This window comes from Xiphophorus hellerii, chromosome 3 (assembly GCF_003331165.1).
Source record: "Xiphophorus hellerii strain 12219 chromosome 3, Xiphophorus_hellerii-4.1, whole genome shotgun sequence".
In the NCBI taxonomy this organism is placed as follows: domain Eukaryota; kingdom Metazoa; phylum Chordata; class Actinopteri; order Cyprinodontiformes; family Poeciliidae; genus Xiphophorus; species Xiphophorus hellerii.
Window position 1 is genome coordinate 29,837,578 of NC_045674.1, and position 16,569 is coordinate 29,854,146.

The 16,569-nt window shown below is 41.7% G+C and overlaps 1 protein-coding gene across 3 annotated transcripts in view; it reads left to right on the forward strand.

Annotated features, from left to right (window-relative positions):
* vps13b (vacuolar protein sorting 13 homolog B) overlaps positions 1-16,569 on the forward strand; it is a 304,956-nt gene that overhangs the window by 222,500 nt on the left and 65,887 nt on the right. For all 3 annotated transcript variants that reach the window (XM_032557919.1, XM_032557917.1, XM_032557918.1), the window contains 3 exons: positions 2,499-2,701; positions 3,862-4,078; positions 7,350-7,534. In XM_032557919.1, the coding sequence (XP_032413810.1) occupies positions 2,499-2,701; positions 3,862-4,078; positions 7,350-7,534 (605 nt within the window). The remainder of the gene's footprint in view (positions 1-2,498; positions 2,702-3,861; positions 4,079-7,349; positions 7,535-16,569) is intronic.

The following is a 16,569-nucleotide window of genomic DNA, read 5'->3' on the forward strand; positions in this document are numbered from 1 at the left end:
CACTCAACACCTTCAAACTCTAGCAGTAATGTCCTTTGGCTGTCACATCTTTGAGGGCAAAGCCAGGGTGGCAGTTTGGTCATAGAGAGGAAAAACAGATACAGGGAGGATGGAGAAACTTGCCTCGGACTGTTATTTGACTTGGACGGAAGAATAAAGCCAGTAAGAAAGGGATTCCCCCCATTAAAACCACTCCCAGCTTGGTTGATTATGGAGCATGCTGGCTGCTGCTGCTGGCTTTTGCACCAGGATGCTGCGGTCAACTGAGCTGTAAATGACGCACAGTGAGACAGGAGAAGCTGGTTTGCTGCTCATTCCCTGCGCGAGGGAGAATATACACGTGTGAATATGTGTTTCCACTTGTTCACCTGGGTGTGAAGTCCGTTTGTTTTTACATCTGCATTTACAGTACGCAGCCATTTGGATGTAGTTTTCTGTGTTTGTGTGCCGATGTACGCCTTCATTTAACCTAAACTCGCTCATATATACATTTGTTAGAGAGTCTCGATTAAAGTCCGTTTGGGAGTTCCCTTGGGCTGTCTAATAAATCCTGCCCATGAAAATAAGCCCAATGTCCAAAGTCCTATAAGTAATCCAACAACTCTGTCTGTGCTGTATCACCAGGAGTTATTAACAGGTAAACTGCCAGCTTGTATCAACAATGTTTTTCCTGAGAGAGATGAGTCATCCCAGTGTAATATTTCCCCCAGATTGTTTTATACAAGAAAGGCCCTCTTTGACTGCATCACTCCTGTTGCGTTAGTGCACTCTCATGTTTAATAAGATGTTCTGAGTCAATCCACCAAGCCTGGAAAGATCAGAGTATTCCTGTGTGTCATTTCATCATGTCATCCATCACTGCTTTCTCGAACCCTTTAGTTTTGACTCTCGCACTTTTTCCCATCATCTTCGTCTGTATCTGTTGATCTTGTCATTTATCACCTCCTTCCTCAGCTCCTCCATATTCCCTTCCATTCTTTCTCAAGCCCTATTTATCCTCCTCTTACCCCAAGTGAACCCCAAGCCCAGCGAAGCCACTCGTTACTGAAAACAGTGAGGTTTATCCATGTCATGTTTATATCAGTGTAAGAAGCAACCTTTCTCCAGAGGTCGGCTCATTCGGGTTTAACAGATGTTTTCCTACTAGATGGCCAATTTGTGGCCAATTTACAATCTCCGATTCTTGGGAGTTCTGATAGGCAGACAGTGGTGTTGGATAGATCAGTATTTTCTATAGGAACTTCAGAATACAATAAAGTACTACTTTTCAACATTCTGGACTTGAAAATCAGCTAAATATTTATGGGAAAATTAAAAAAAGAATTTCTGAAAAATGTAACACAGCTGTGTCCCCAAGGTATCTGAACAAATTAAATCCAACTAAAAAGAACGGCATGTCATTTCTGCACATCTCAAAATGGAATGTACAAAATCCTTCAAAATAAATGGCTGCATTCATTTTAATATCTGGAAAGAAAAAACATATAACAGATTTTTTACAGATATTTTTGTTAAACATTTATTTATTTGTTATGACTATACAGAAGCAGGTGGTGAGACAGCAGTTTGTGCTATACATCTCTCCACGCAAGACTTTACTATGATTTCAGCATGATTAGCATGATTAATATTACTAAAATTAGCACAATGCGTCTATTCTCTGATAAATAAATAGAGTCTTATAATAGCCATGAGACTTCCAGAGAATGACCAACATTTCTCTAATTTTTGAAAGAATAAAACAGAGTAACCTACTGGTAATACATACAGCTTCAGGTTTCTTTTTTCTTTTCTTTTTTTTTACCAAGTCTCACCTCCTGTATTCAGTAGCTGACATATCTTCATAGAAAATAGTTTTCTTTCAAGAGGCTCCTTACATCTTTTGTGCTTTCATGTCATGGGGAAAAAAAATCCTCACTGATAATGAAAATAGTGAATACTGAATCTTCCTCCCCCAGAAAATACCTCCACACTGAAGAGTGTTGTCAGAAAGTTGAGTTTCTCTGGAATCAACATATTCTTGACAAACGCTTCTCTGTTTAGGACATTTTATTGAACACCAACATCTTTGTCAGTCAGCTGAATTATATTGTCTGAAGAACGACCTTCAACCGTGTTAATGCATTGTTTGGTAACAAAAATGACAGAGAAACCTTTACATTCACTTTCTGTTGCCTTCTGATTCGTCCTGATTGAGTGGATGTGTTGTTGTTTACTGGATGACATCAGCATCTTTATGCTGTTTTCAAAGTTAGCGCTTTATTCTGGGAAGTGACATTTCTCATCCAGTGGTGCCACATTGAATATATGAAGCAAATTACCCAGCCTGGTGATCGTAATTGCACTACTTTTCTAGCACTGAGCCAGTGCTGTAAGCTGTAAAAACACAGATAATTCCTCGTATAACTTTGCACATTTAGTAACTGACTATGTTTGTTTTTGTGCGTGCGTTGCCACCTTTGAGCAGATTTCATTAAATCTTTGTGTTGCATTTTCAGACCCAGTCGAGTCTGCGTCTGTGCTGTTGACGGTGAAAGACGCGCTGGTGAAAACGGGACTGCGGGACCGGGGCCACGTGTTCCTGGGGCCCTTTTCCTGCAGCAGCTCCCTGGAAGCTCGGTGGTGCCGGCACAGCGGCAGCCCTGGACCAGAGCCCGGCCCCCCTAAGCTGCTTCTGGACCTGAAGGGAGGTCTCCTGCAGGTTTGTGCGCCTATGACATCAGTTCATCTCTCTAAATCATGAGATTTATTTCCCCGCTCAGCTTCAGCTCACGGGGGTTAGGGTTAGATATGTGCCTCTGCACCTGGTAGAAAGTGAGAATGAGTGAGAGTCACTCGATGTTTCTGTGAGGATATTGTAGCTGGAACTGTCTTCTTTCCGAAAGATACATTTTATATCAATTTTGCAATCTGACAACACTTAAAATCTGCAGTTATATTTCCTTTTTGCAGAGGATTCTGTTTTCTCAGGGCTGAAATGGGGACTTCTTTAGCTTTGAGTCATATCTTCTGGTTAAGTAGTGGAATATTGTAAATCTATTTATAGTCTGGGGTGATCTTCTGCCTTTTTTTTCTTCTTTTTTACTTGTGAGAAGTTACATAATGCAAACTGAAAAGTCCCTTTTCTATGTGACTAACAGTTCACATTTTTCTCTAAATAATATTCCACATTACTTCCACAGGGGGAACACCCTTACTCATGTTCAGGTTTCCTTAATGCTTTTATTGCATGTCCATTAACAGGAAAATCACTTCCAACTCAACACTTAATATGTAATCATACATTTCCCTCTCCAAATATTACAGTTTGTGGTGTTTTGATCAATTGCTGCATCAAAACCACCGGAATTCCTTCCGAATTTTTTTTGTCCTTTTAGGGCTCCGTCTCCAAAAACCTGGGGAAAAAATCCCCAAATTTTCCTGTTTTTAGAGTTTAGTTACAACCCACTCTCACAAGTTAGTAAGTGGTGGGCAAGCACGCAGGCAGCTCTGTGTGTGAAATCTTTGACTCAAATATTCCAAGCCCTCGGTTCAAATCTCAGGCACACTCACTTTGATGGCACATAGGAAGGGGAATGCCATGGGTGAGTGAGGAGAAAATCAGGCGCTGTTGTGTAATCTCAATGAGGTTGTGAAAGGGCAAATGTGGAGGCCAACCCTGACTGTTTGACTCCTTGTTTTGGCAAAGGAATTGCTATTCCTGATCTAGGCTTTATGAAATGAAATATTGCTCAGGGTTATTTTGCAACTTTTTTTTATTATTATTTTCAAAAGAACTCCCTTTCCTTCTTTGCTATCTGATCTTACATGTTGGCATTCTTTTCACAGCTGACCCAACTCCCTCTTGTTCTTTCCCAACAGGTCTTTTGGGGTCAGGAACATTTGAACTGCCTGATGCTGGTTGAAGAGCATCTTCGTAACTACCTCCACCTTCATAAAGAGGATTCTAACAATAGCTGGTCTAAGGGAAAGGCCTGTCACACCCAACCCCCACCCTCTCCCGTCGCTCCCTCCCCCAGGACAGAGCATAGCTCAGATGACCTGCGCACTGGAAACTTTCAGTACATTCAAGACTCAGGTAAATGTTCATGCACTAAACAATATTGGTAAAGCATTTTCCAAAAGCATTCATTTTCTTTGATGTTATAACCACTGACATAGAACAACACAAAGGGTATAAGTTCAAAATTATTTTTAAAACTGGGACAGTATGTGTTAATGAAGATTAATATGTAAATACATGAGATTTTAGCCAGGCAGCTAATTTCCATGTATAGTCCCATTGACAAGTGGATGTTAAATGTCAAAATGATAAATGCAGGAATGGTTGACCCCGTCGCTAGGTGTGGTAGATTCCGTCGTTAGGTGTGGTTGACCCTTTAGCTAGGTGTGGTTGACCCTGTCGTTAGGTGTAGTTGACCCCGTCGCTAGGTGTGGTTGACCATGTCGCCAGATGTGGTTGACCCCGTTGCTAGGTGTGGTTGACCCTGTCGCTAGGTGTGTCTTCAAGGGATTCTTCTACTTGTTTAATGGCGGTTGGCAAAAAAAATTTCATAGATCATTACTGCCACCAACAAGTAAGGAGTTTGGTCCAGATGTTGCCAGAAAAACAAAACAACAAAAAAACCAAACTCATAATCCTGTCAGGCAAATGTCTTCACTATAGATTATGACCCGGTAGCTTTCACCAATCACAGCCGGTTTTGGGTGTGATTGGTTGATACACAAAACAAAATAACAGACACAAAAAAAAAAAAAAAACAAATATACCCCCAATAATCAGTGGATAGAAATTTATAATGGAGTCTTGACTGGATTAAGAAAAGTCTGTCATGATGATGACACTGTGCAAAATTGACTTTGCGGCCACATAGCATCAACATGCAGTGGCTGCTCTTGTCACAGTTCCATCCATTTTACGGACAGTATCTTTCTGTTGGTCTTTTTTCCATCTGTCCGGCTTAAGACACACGTACTTTCACTAAAAGTCCTCACTACTAACAATTTGTCACCTTCTGATCTTCTTAATGTCTAAGGTTAATTGTGAATAGCTTTATTCTTACCAAGGTAAAATTTTAAGAAAAATCTTAGATCTCCAGAAATTCTTAGAATTTTCCTAAACTAGGAGCTTCTTTTAGGATTGTTTTAGAATACTGGCCCAGATTTGCAGAGTGGCCAAATCAACGTTGTCATGTTAACAGATTCTCCCACCTGAGCTATTTATCTCTTCAGCTCCTCCAGAGTAACCATGATCCTCATAGCTGCTTGTGTGATTACCTGAAGAGTAGGTTGCCATCACTTGTCTTGGTGGGTTTGCAGTTGTTTCATACTTTTTGCCTTTTTTAATGATATTTTTTTTAAAGGTAGGTACATTGCCCTTTTTAGCACATTGTTCAGGAGATAGTGTAACATTAAGACAGCAGCTTGTTCCCTGTCATGATCGATGGTCTAGTGCATTTCTTGTCCAAACAAAAGAAATCCTAATTATTATTTCAACTAAAAATTTAAAACTTAGGGATTTAAGTCCGTTAAGATGCGCATTAGCTTAAAACCAAGTTAGATCAAAGCTCTCTGTTAAAAGAAGTTTCATCAGGCATGTCTGCCTGTTTCCACTCTAAGTAACTTTGTGTTTATTCCCTTTCTTTGTGCTTTGTGTTCATACACACAGACAGACACTCACAGCAACATACACAGAGGATCAAACTTCTCTCTGGCTGAAGCCCAGCCTTCCACTCTGTCAGCTGTGGTTGAGTCTTTGTTTGTTGCACTGTTCCACTGCTCTTTGATGCATTTAATATTCTGGCTGAGGCTGAAGAACGTACAGTGGTGAACTGGAACCAAGAGGACAGTCTGTCTGCAACATGTTGTCAACAGTGAGAAAAGTCAGTGCCCCAAAGTACAGAGACGGGCTACGGGTGCCCCCAGGGCCCAGCTCAGACATGGCTGGGTTACACGAGCAAAACGTAAATGAAAGGTGGTCAGAGAGAGAGAAGGGAGAGTCACTGTCTCACTCACTCACAGGGTAAGTGGGTGAGACAGTGACTCACTCACCCTTAGGAATAGAGCAAACAAAACAGCAAAACTGTTTTTTTCTTTCTTTCTTTTCTCTTTCTTTCTTCCTTTCTTTCATCCCCATTTTTTAACTAGTCTGAAGTTACCAGTGAAACAGTTCTCATTGCAAAGAGTAAAATTGGACCCAGGCAGAGTGGGTCAGACAAAAGCAGCAGTTCCCTGTTTGCCTTCTTCTCTTGTCCTGAATAAACACGGGTCCCAAACAGCAGCTGAGACGTAAGTCAAACATCACTCTGGAGCTTCGGTCCTGTGCTGTCCAGCTGCTGCAGGTGCTTGGCACGGTTTAATCTGTACATGTTTACAGAATGGCAAAAATGTTTACTAAGGTACGTTGTTTATGCAGAGCTTCTGACACACATAAACATTCAGAAAATGCAGATACAGGGTTTCTACATTTCTTTTTTTCTTATGTGCAGCAGTGGACACGAGTCTTGACTAAGAAAGTCTTGATCTCTAAGAAAGGAAATACGAACAATTTGTTTAAACATTCCACCAGAAATCCAAATAAAATATTTCAAATTGTGTTTACTATTTTAATTGTGTACAACTTAGATTTTAGGTCCATTGTGTATCTTTTCTTATAGCCTGAGCTTATTTAGTTAAGCTTTCTTGGAAGTGACTCTCCAGTTCATATTCAGTGATAGATTACTGTAGAAAGTCATAGTTACATCTACCTCCTGAAACTCTTATGGACATGAGTTTAAACGAAATGTATTAGTTGTTCATGGCATGTGTTTTTTGTTAATGCAGATTTTCAAGTATGTCATTACAAAACGTTGATGGAAACTGCAAAATTCAAAATAACTTCCTCAGTTTTGTAAAAATGTTTTTAGTCGCTTGAGGAGTTTTTTGGCTTTTCCGGAGAAGAGTTATTTTTTTCCACTTTACTTTTTGTGATTTTGTTTCCTTTTTGTATCATTTTAAAAGTTTGCTCAAAATTCTGACTTAGTTAAATTCGCATGACGTTTGGATGTATGTGTTGGTGACGTGTGTGAACCTCTTGCTAATGAGACATGTTGCATCTGATGTTCCTGTGTAATTTGGCTTACGAATGCTTTTTCTAGAGTTTTTTATTATTATTTTTCCATGTGGCCCATTAATAAATTTTTTTAAGTGAAGTCAGACCCGATGGATCTGATGCATCTCTTAGACCTTCATTTTGTTTCCTTGCAGCATCATGACTCATGTTTTCTGTTTTGTTGCTGTGCCCCTGATTATCCTTCTGTTTGCACTGGCACATCCAGCTTGTCGTTATTGTTTTTCATATCATCTCCTAGGATCCCAGAAGCTGCCGGGACCCCATGAGGTCGTGTTCTACAGCGAGACCGAAGACAGCCCCGGGGTGATGCTGTGGCGGTACCCCGAGCCGCGCGTCCTCACCTTTGTCAGGATCACGCCTGTCCCCTTCAACACCACCGAGGACCCTGAAATAAGCACGGCTGACCTGGGTGACATCCTACAGGTAGCGTGGGGCTCTCACGTGTCATCAACACAAACACTCAACACTTTCTCAGTTTCTGCTTTTCATGCGTCTTTTTTTTTTTTTTTTCGCCATAAAACCGCAACAAAGCGAGGCTGGTGATTTATCAAGCAGCTACGTGTTGCATGTATATCTTTATTGCTTCAGTTGTATTGGGATGTCTTCTGCGAGGTTGGGGTTGTAAGACGAGAAGAGTACACACACATCCCTCTCCCAGGTCCCTGCCTAACATCACCTGCACTGAAAGAGCAGCAAAACGGTTTTAGATCTGGGCTGCGCGCCATCACGATTCCCCTGTCAGGACTCATGTTACGGAATGACCGAGACCTCTGCTGTCTCTCCAAACTTGTAATACATGTTCGGACAGCTGTGGAAGTCATTCCGCGCTCTGGTGTGAATAGCCAGGTGCCTTCTACCCCAGATGAGGTTATATTTTGGCAGGTCTGTTGCGGCTACTGAGCCTGCAGGGCCTCGGTGGGGGTTAGAACATCCTTGTTTTCCTCCCATCACTCATCCCCGTCTTCCTACCCACCGCCTCACTGTCCGGATAATTACTTTGAATAAAGGATGGAACCCGATTTATTCATTTAAGCTCATTTGTTCCCCCCTAAAGCCATAACACAATGCTGTCATAGCAACTGTTGCTCATTTTGAAACCTTCCATTTTTGTAATTGTCTTTCTCAGCATTGCATCTAAACCCTGTTTTTTTCAAATGAATAAATGCCATTCTTAATATTAGATTTATATTATTGTTGTTTTTTTACTTATAAAAAGCAGCTGTAGACCAAGAGATGATTTATCCCCATCTGTTGCGATATATTACAAGAATTCATTAAAAGTCCAATAAAAAAGTAGATTAGGATAAAACAGTACATTGTTGCAGCAATATAATGTTTCTCAAGGGCTTTGACAGTTAGGGAGGAAAATTCAAGAACAAAGTTTTGTTAATTCTTATTTATGTGTTATTAAGATTCCTATTATTAATAAAAAAAAATGTCTGTTTTTTGGGGGGGGTTTGTCCAGAGATGAGACAGACCCAATTTTGTTACTTTTTCAGCTCCCTCATGGCTATTTTTACCCCCAAAAAATCCACTCTTAATGTTAAGTTACGTTCCCTCCTCCTTTCCCTTCTGCTTTTCATCATGGCTTATCTCCCTCATTCTTCTTGGACTCCCACAGTCGCTCCACCTACGGTGCAGATGTTCGCTCTGTTTATGCATGCCGGCCCAGGAGAGGCAGGGCACTGGAAGGTGCTGCAGCTGTGCGACTTTTGAGCGCGGCCCCCACAGCTGCAAGGACTGCAGCGAGCGCGACGCCAAAGCCTCTCGCTGATTGGCCACGTATTGGGTTACAGCAGGGACTGGTGGGAGCTGGGGCACTTGGAAGTGGGAGGCGGAGAAGATGCAGTGATAGACAGTAAGGACGAGGTTAGGTCGGGAAGGAAGAGTCGAACAGATAAAGATTCTGCGAGGGGAGGGGGCGAAGAAATACTGATTTGTCGTCTTCTCCAAGACAAACAGAAGCCTCGGTCTAAGTTCTACAAGAGGATGATTTATTACCCACCAATGAAATGTGAAAAATATGCTTTTCTGGCTAATGATGCTCTGTGGTAACAGTATGTAGTGCCAGTCTTTCATTATTGGCTTGACAGTTTATTTATATTTAAAGCTCATGTCTTTAACTCCCGACTGAGGTAAACGTGACTAACGTGTTTCTTTGGATGTTCACATTAGAACATTACAGCAGCAGCCTATTGGAAACGGGGTTTGATTAACATGTGGTTTCCATATCACGCCTCTCTTGTCATCTGTCAAAGAATTATTACATGCGACAAGACTGTTAAAAGGAATCAGGTAATGGGAGTGTAAATGCTGCAGTGCTGAAAAGATGACACTCCAGGCACACATCTTTTACTGAAAGCACTTCATTTGGGAATTAGAAGCAGATATTTGCAACGTTTTTTTTTTTTGTTGTTGTTGATGTTTTGTTTTTTAAAGGCAACATTAACTAAGTAGAGAAATTGGCATCTGTGTACTTGAGAAATAAGAAAATAGCTATTAAATCATTAATTTAGTTGTGCAAGTTTGGAACCGAAGAATGTAGAGGAGCAGAGGTTGTGAGTCCATCACAGTACAACAATTTCAAAATAACAATCTGAAAAGTGTGTCGTGCTTTCCCCCCCCCCCCCCCTCCCTTTATTCTTCAATATTTTATAAAACCAGCTTTTGTTGGTATTACCTCAAACAACTTTTCACATCTGGGGACAGAAAATCTGCAAAACAACTGGAACTCACTCAGATTGCAGATCATTTTCAACTTTTGCCCAGATTGTCTGGACTTTGACTTATAAATATTAGTTGACCCAACTCCTCTCACTTGAAGAGGAGAGGAGTTGGATCAGTACACTTGTGTACTGTGTGCAGTTCTCTCCACAGACTCACAGAGGGTTGGTTTGCAGATTTTCTCACACCGTAGTTATAATTTTGAAAGAAACAACACATTTTTTTAATTATTATTTTTAAGATGGGAAAGAAAAGATTTTAAAAAAAACGGGACCTGAAAATGCACAAATGCCCAACATTGCATCACAATAATACACACTGTTCACAGTGCTTTACACAATAAAAACATAAGAACATTCTGGGATGTGCTGTGGTGGCGCAGTGGTTAAGCACAACCCACATAAGGAGGCCTTAGTCCTCGACGCGGCTGTCGCAGGTTCGATTCCCGGCCTGACGACCTTTGCCGCATGTCTTCCCCCTTCTCTCATTACCCACTTTCCTGTCAATTAACTATCAAATAAAGGCCACTAGAGCCAATAAAAAAATAAAATAAAAAATCTAAAAACATAAAATAGTGAAACCAGTAACTAACATTACAATTTGTCAAATGCCATCATCTAAATCACAGGTGTCAAACTCCAGTCCTGGAGGGCCACTGCCCTGCAACCATTTAGATGTGCCTCTGCTGCACCACATCTGAACAGAATAATTAGGTCATTAAGGCTCTGGAGAACTGATCTACACAAGGAGGAGATAATTAAGCCATTTCATTCCAGTGTTTTGTACCTGTGGCACATCTAAAAACTGCAGGACGGTGGCCCTTGAGGCCTGGAGTTTGACACCCCTGATCTAAAACATTAAGAAACAGTGATAGAAGGCCGAGTTTGTAGTTGTCTTTATCTGGCTCTGAAGGTTCAGGTCAGACTCCATCACTACACCCAAATTTCAGGCCTGATCTCTAGTTTCCTGCTGTAATAACTGAAGCTGTGTGTTGACTATAGATTGTTCTGCTTTAGGTCCAAAGATAATAGCTTCAGTTTTGTTTCTGTTCAGCTGGAGAAAGTTATGACACATCTGTTCAGTACTTGGTTGGGTTCTGAGTCACCTGTTGACATCATAATGTAAAGCACTGTATCCTCTGCGTAGTTATGGTAACCAATCTTACAACTTACTATAACTTGAGGTAGTGTAAGCATCTATAGATATTGAATAATGAGGGGTCCCAGGATTGAACCTTGGGGTACCCCACATGCGACTTCTGTCTGCTCCAATGACAAATTTCCTGTTGAAACAAAGAAATTCTTGATCTTTATGTCAGAACCAGTTGAGTACTGGACTGGAGAGTCCTACCAACTCTCCAGTCACTTCAATAATATGTTGTGGGCAATAAAGCCATATATAAAAAATAAGCTATTGGATCTTTTTTTACCACTTTATAACTACATAATTCTTAGCCAGTGCTTTTTCTACATGATTTAATAGTACAATGTTTTTCCCTTCATAAACGTTATAATATTGTCTTAAAGCTTTTCTACATCCCAGATTTACCTCATTTGACTTTCTGTAAACCAGCCATTACTGATCCTCCTTTTTTAAATGATTAACGGTCTAAAATGCCCAGATAGAGTCCATAAAATTCCACACACAGCAGTAGCCGGGCTTTTCCTCCGCTGGAATCTCACATATCTAACATGTTGTCTGTGCAGAGAGGGAACCTGAAGAGAAAAGAGACAGCGCTCTGAATTTCTCAGGCCTATAAAGTTACAATACAGCCATTTGGAAGTGGAAACTGATAGTTGTGAAGAAATGGAAACTGTAAAGGTAGGGAAAGAGACGTAATGTATAATAAAGAGAGAGGAAATTAGCATTAAACTGTCTGATCATTCTCTGTCATTTAGACAGAATGTTTGGATGATTTATAAATGGAGACAGGGGGATTGAACTCCTGAGCAGCTAAATGGACACTGACATTTTTATACCACTCAACCTCCTTGTCACCTGTTTTTCTGTTTTTGTCATTCCCGACACGACGCGACCTCTCTTCTTTTGTTGTAGCTCTTCTCTCAGCCGAGTGTAATAAATGAGCAGGAGAGGGGCTAAATGGAGGCAACAAGGGGGGTTCACTCCTTGCCTTGCTGCTTGCTCGTCCCCAGAGCAGATCGTATTAACATTTTATAAAATCAAGATTTCCTGCATTTAAATACTTGCGGTTTCCCAACTGGTTCCAGTATCTCAAAGGGGAAATTCAAACCACCTTTCATTACTCAAAGTGAAATTGCTGGCCGTGCTGTTTTTTTTTTTTTTTTTTTGTATACAGTACAAAGGGAGCGATATCATAAGCGTCGGCTTGTTGGGGTTCAGCTAAGAACCGACAGGGTCCACCTGTAGAGAGAGTACTGGAGTTCTCTGAGTGGTGAGGAAATCAGCCCGATCCCACCGTGGGGGACTAGAGGAGGAGACGCTAAAAAGAGAACAACAACCTAACTTCATAAAATAAGTGCAATGTACATTCTGTTCTCAATTAGATTACCTTTTCCCCACACCAGCTTTGTTCTGTGTGGAAATAGGTTAATGTGATCGTCCACTTGCTGTTCAAGAAAGTTTCCAAATTGCTCTGACTTTTTCAGACAAACCTCACACCATCCGCTCCCCCGCTGCTGATTTTATAGATGACAGTGTAAGGATTGCCTTTCATGTGCCAGTGAGGCTCTGTTGCTATGGAAGCCCTGCTGGCCTGAGACAGATGCCATAAAAAATGTCCTGCGATGATCGAGCAACCTGCAGCTATAGCCATTTCTCAAGCTGCTTTGTTTGTCATATTTTTTTAAATATAAATAAGAAACACATAACAGCGAGTTCTACAACCACATTTGCCACTTACAACGCACCTTTTTTTTTTTTTTTAATGAAGCATACTTTTTATGCCATTTGTAGAGATATTGCACTTGTTGACGGGGAGCTTTGGATCGGATGTCAGGTGTTGTGATCTGTCGCTTCAGATAAACACGGTGCATCAGAACGAGCGAGGCGCTATTGTAGCCAAGATAACTATTATTATAGAAGGATGGTGCGCTAGCAGGCCTGCGTTAGTCCCAACTAAAGCACTATAAAAATAAAAGACTTTCCATGTGGTTAATTTGATCTTGGAGTTTCTACACCTCATCCACCAAAAACTCAGCTTCTTTTCCAGTTTCCAGTTTGGCTTTAAGTAGGAAAAAACAACCAAAATAATAGCTCAAAGATCTCAGCGTGGCCTTATTCCTGATTTTCCACACTGATTAATGTTAAAATATATCAGCCCATATGACACAGCATAGCAGGAGTCATATTCAGAACAATTTTCATTGCATTTGCTGAATAAACATTTGCTCAAGACAATGTCAATTCAATTTGTCTTCAAGCTGATAAGAAGTAGCTCGCTGCAGATTGTTTTTTCCCCCCCAGCATATAGGCATCAGCGAAATAACATAATAGCGGTGTTGATATTGTTAATAAAAATAAAGGCACACGACGCCGTGCTTGTCAGCAACCACGGCCTCCGAGTGAGCTGAGGGAGTCTTCAGTTGCAGAAACATTTTTTTGAAAATTTAGCAGCAATCACACTTTGGCCAAGCCCAGAACCCTGAAATAATTTCTTTCTGTTGTGTATTTGCTTTAGAGTGCCTGCCTTGAGTTAACCTTCTGAGAAACTGCGATCACTCAAACAGATCCAGAAAAATAAATCTCCTCCGAGTGGTAGGCTGCAGTTTTTTCCTAAACAGAGCTGGGTGTCAGGAATGAAAAGATTTATGCGAGCTGCCAACACTTCTGAATCCCAAAATATTTGTAAGCAGTTTGGACTATTTAAATACTTAAAAATTCCTCAACACGGTGCTCAGGGCCTTTGAACCGCCCGTCCGAAAATGAGACCCAAAACATTCGGCACATCATTTCGACTGATATTTTGCCCAAGGCCGGGCTGCCAGGCTCACTTTGTTGAATGTTTGAGGAAAACACAGATTGGACTCATCCAGCTGGGGGAATGTCAGCTATTCAGACTTGCATATTGTTTTTCAGATAAGGTACACACACAATCAGGCAGAGGAAGCTGACACTGCCCACGCTGCATCATGTACTTGCATACAAACGCACACCTGTGTATACACACATGATTTCCTTTGTCTCTCCCAGAACTGGAAAAGTCCCGCTCTTGGATATACAATCCGTTGGACTTTTGACAGGTGTGCTCACCTCCCCGAACCTTTTCCGTCTCCTGTCCACCAATGAATTGGTTGTCATTCATCTCCACTTTCTCCCCATAGCCAGAACTGCAATTGGACGGGAACATGACGCACATTCAGCCGCGCACACGTATTCCACTCTACTATATATGCCTCAGATATCCATTTCTATATGCCGTCATGTGGATAGGATATCACAGGTGCAGAGAAAGAGCACGCATGGTGTTTTAGCAAACCGACTCTGGGAGTTCTCAAAAGGGATTCGGTGAGTTTCCGCTCCGGTTGCTCGGCGTTGGGATTGCGGGTGCACAACTCTGTCAGGTACAATTAGGAAGAGTTGACTCTAGGAAAACCTGTGTGACAGTTCATACATGATGTAAGCTTCCAGTTACCTCATTCGCCTGACAAATGGACACACACACACACAACATTAGCGTCTGTGTGTTGGACATTCCCAAGAGTTTGGTAGTTGTCCAAGGAGCTGTACACCTGCGGTGAACAATTCACTTGTTAACAAAACATACACACATGTATTCATGACTTTCCGCCTGCTGTTCTTCAGGTGTGTTCTCAGGAGTGCTCTGCCACTTTTGATCCATCAGTAGCAAAGTAGTGCAGGCGGTCAAGGGGAATGTGAGAAGCTGGTTTAGTTCACACAGCAGAACGGGACGCATTTCTGTTCGTTTTGGCATGGCGCCCTACGATTCATCACATCTTCTTTAAAGGAACGCATGAGCAGGAGCTGTTGTTATTCAGTGTGAAAACCAGCCACAGCTTTTCAGCGCTGATGACTGTCACACACTTGACAAGCTTTAGGCATCTGGCAATGTGCTGTTATGGTGGAGATGAGTTGCAGTCCTACTGCGTTGGTGGTCTTCTGTCATTTCTTGACAAGATTAGAAATTTGTAGGTAGTCTTTTTTTTTTGTCTGATTAAGGCAAAAATCAAGGTTACAAATTGAAGCAACCCTAATGACGTTTCTTTTCAAACTCACACTGCGGCTGATCAAGTGTTTCCAAGTAGAATAACTGGGTGATGTAGAGGTAGGGTGCTGTAAAAAGCAAAAAACAAATGTAATGGCTTATTGCACTTTTCATGTTCTGTGTTCAGTGACTGCCAGTCAGAGGTGATTGGTGTCCAGCCCATCTATCCTATGTACAAAACCAGAATGTTTAAATAACTACCCACTTTAAATGTGATTAGATTTAAAGGTTGATAAAACAGATGGAGAGTTGTTATGAAGCAGTAGAAGTCGGCTTTGGTCCCAGTTGGACTAGCCTTGTAAAAACCAGTCTCTTGCTCTCCGCTATACTTCATACAGAAGGTCTGGACTGATATTTAGATACAATTGCTTGCTGGAGTCTGGACTTTGTTGAGGTTTCAATCAGTTGGATCTGATTTTGCCCAATTTCTTTTTTTTTTTTTCCCCTCCAGGGGGTCTTTTGTGGGCTCTAGTGTCCCTTATGTGATAGTAGGCTGACAGGAAACAGGGAAGGAGAGGGGGGAAGACATGCGGCAAATGTTGTCGGGTCTGGGAGTCGAACCCGCTACGGCCGCGTCGAGGACTCAAGGCCTCCAAATACGGGTCGCGCTAACCCCTACGCCACCATGGCACGCCCAACCCAATTTCTAATGTCTGGGAGTGATACTACGGAGGCCCCTAAGGGACATGGAGAAAAATTTTATTTTTGCGTTGCCTCGCAAATGTTTTGCATTCCCTCGCAATAACCAAATATTGCTTGCTGCAATATTGTCGGCCTATTCTGTATACAGTCACAAATGACAATTTAAAGTTTAAAATATATACACGTTAAAGAGTCTCGGTGAAAACATGTTTATATATTCTTTTTTTTTTTTCCTTTTTTTTTCTCCGAAGAGTTTTTGCGGCGCTAGTGGCTCGTATTTTTTTGTACAGTAGGCAGACAGGAAGGAGGGTGAGGAGAGGGGGGAAGACATGCGGTAAAGGTCGTCGGGACCGGGAGTCGAACCCGCGACATCCGCGTCGAGGACTAAGGCCTCCAAACGTGGGGCGTGCTAACCCCCTGCGCCACCACAGCACGCCCCATGTTTATACACTGCTCAAAAACATAAAGGGAACACTCAAATAACACATCCTAGATCTGAATGAAAGAAATATTCTCATTGAATACTTTGTTCTGTACAAAGTTGAATGTGCTGACAACAAAATCACACAAAAATCATCAATGGAAATCAAATTTATTAACCAATGGAGGCCTGGATTTGGAGCCACACACAAAATTAAAGTGAAATAACACTACACGCTGATCCAACTTTAATGTAATGTCCTTAAAACAAGTCAAAATGAGGCTCAGTATTGTGTGTGGCCTCCACGTGCCTGTATGACCTCCCTACAACGCCTGGGCATGCTCCTGATGAGGTGGCGGATGGTCTCCTGAGGGATCTCCTCCCAGACCTGGACTAAAGCATCCGCCAACTCCTGGACAGTCTGTGGTGCAACGTGACGTTGGTGGATGGAGCGAGACATGATGTCCC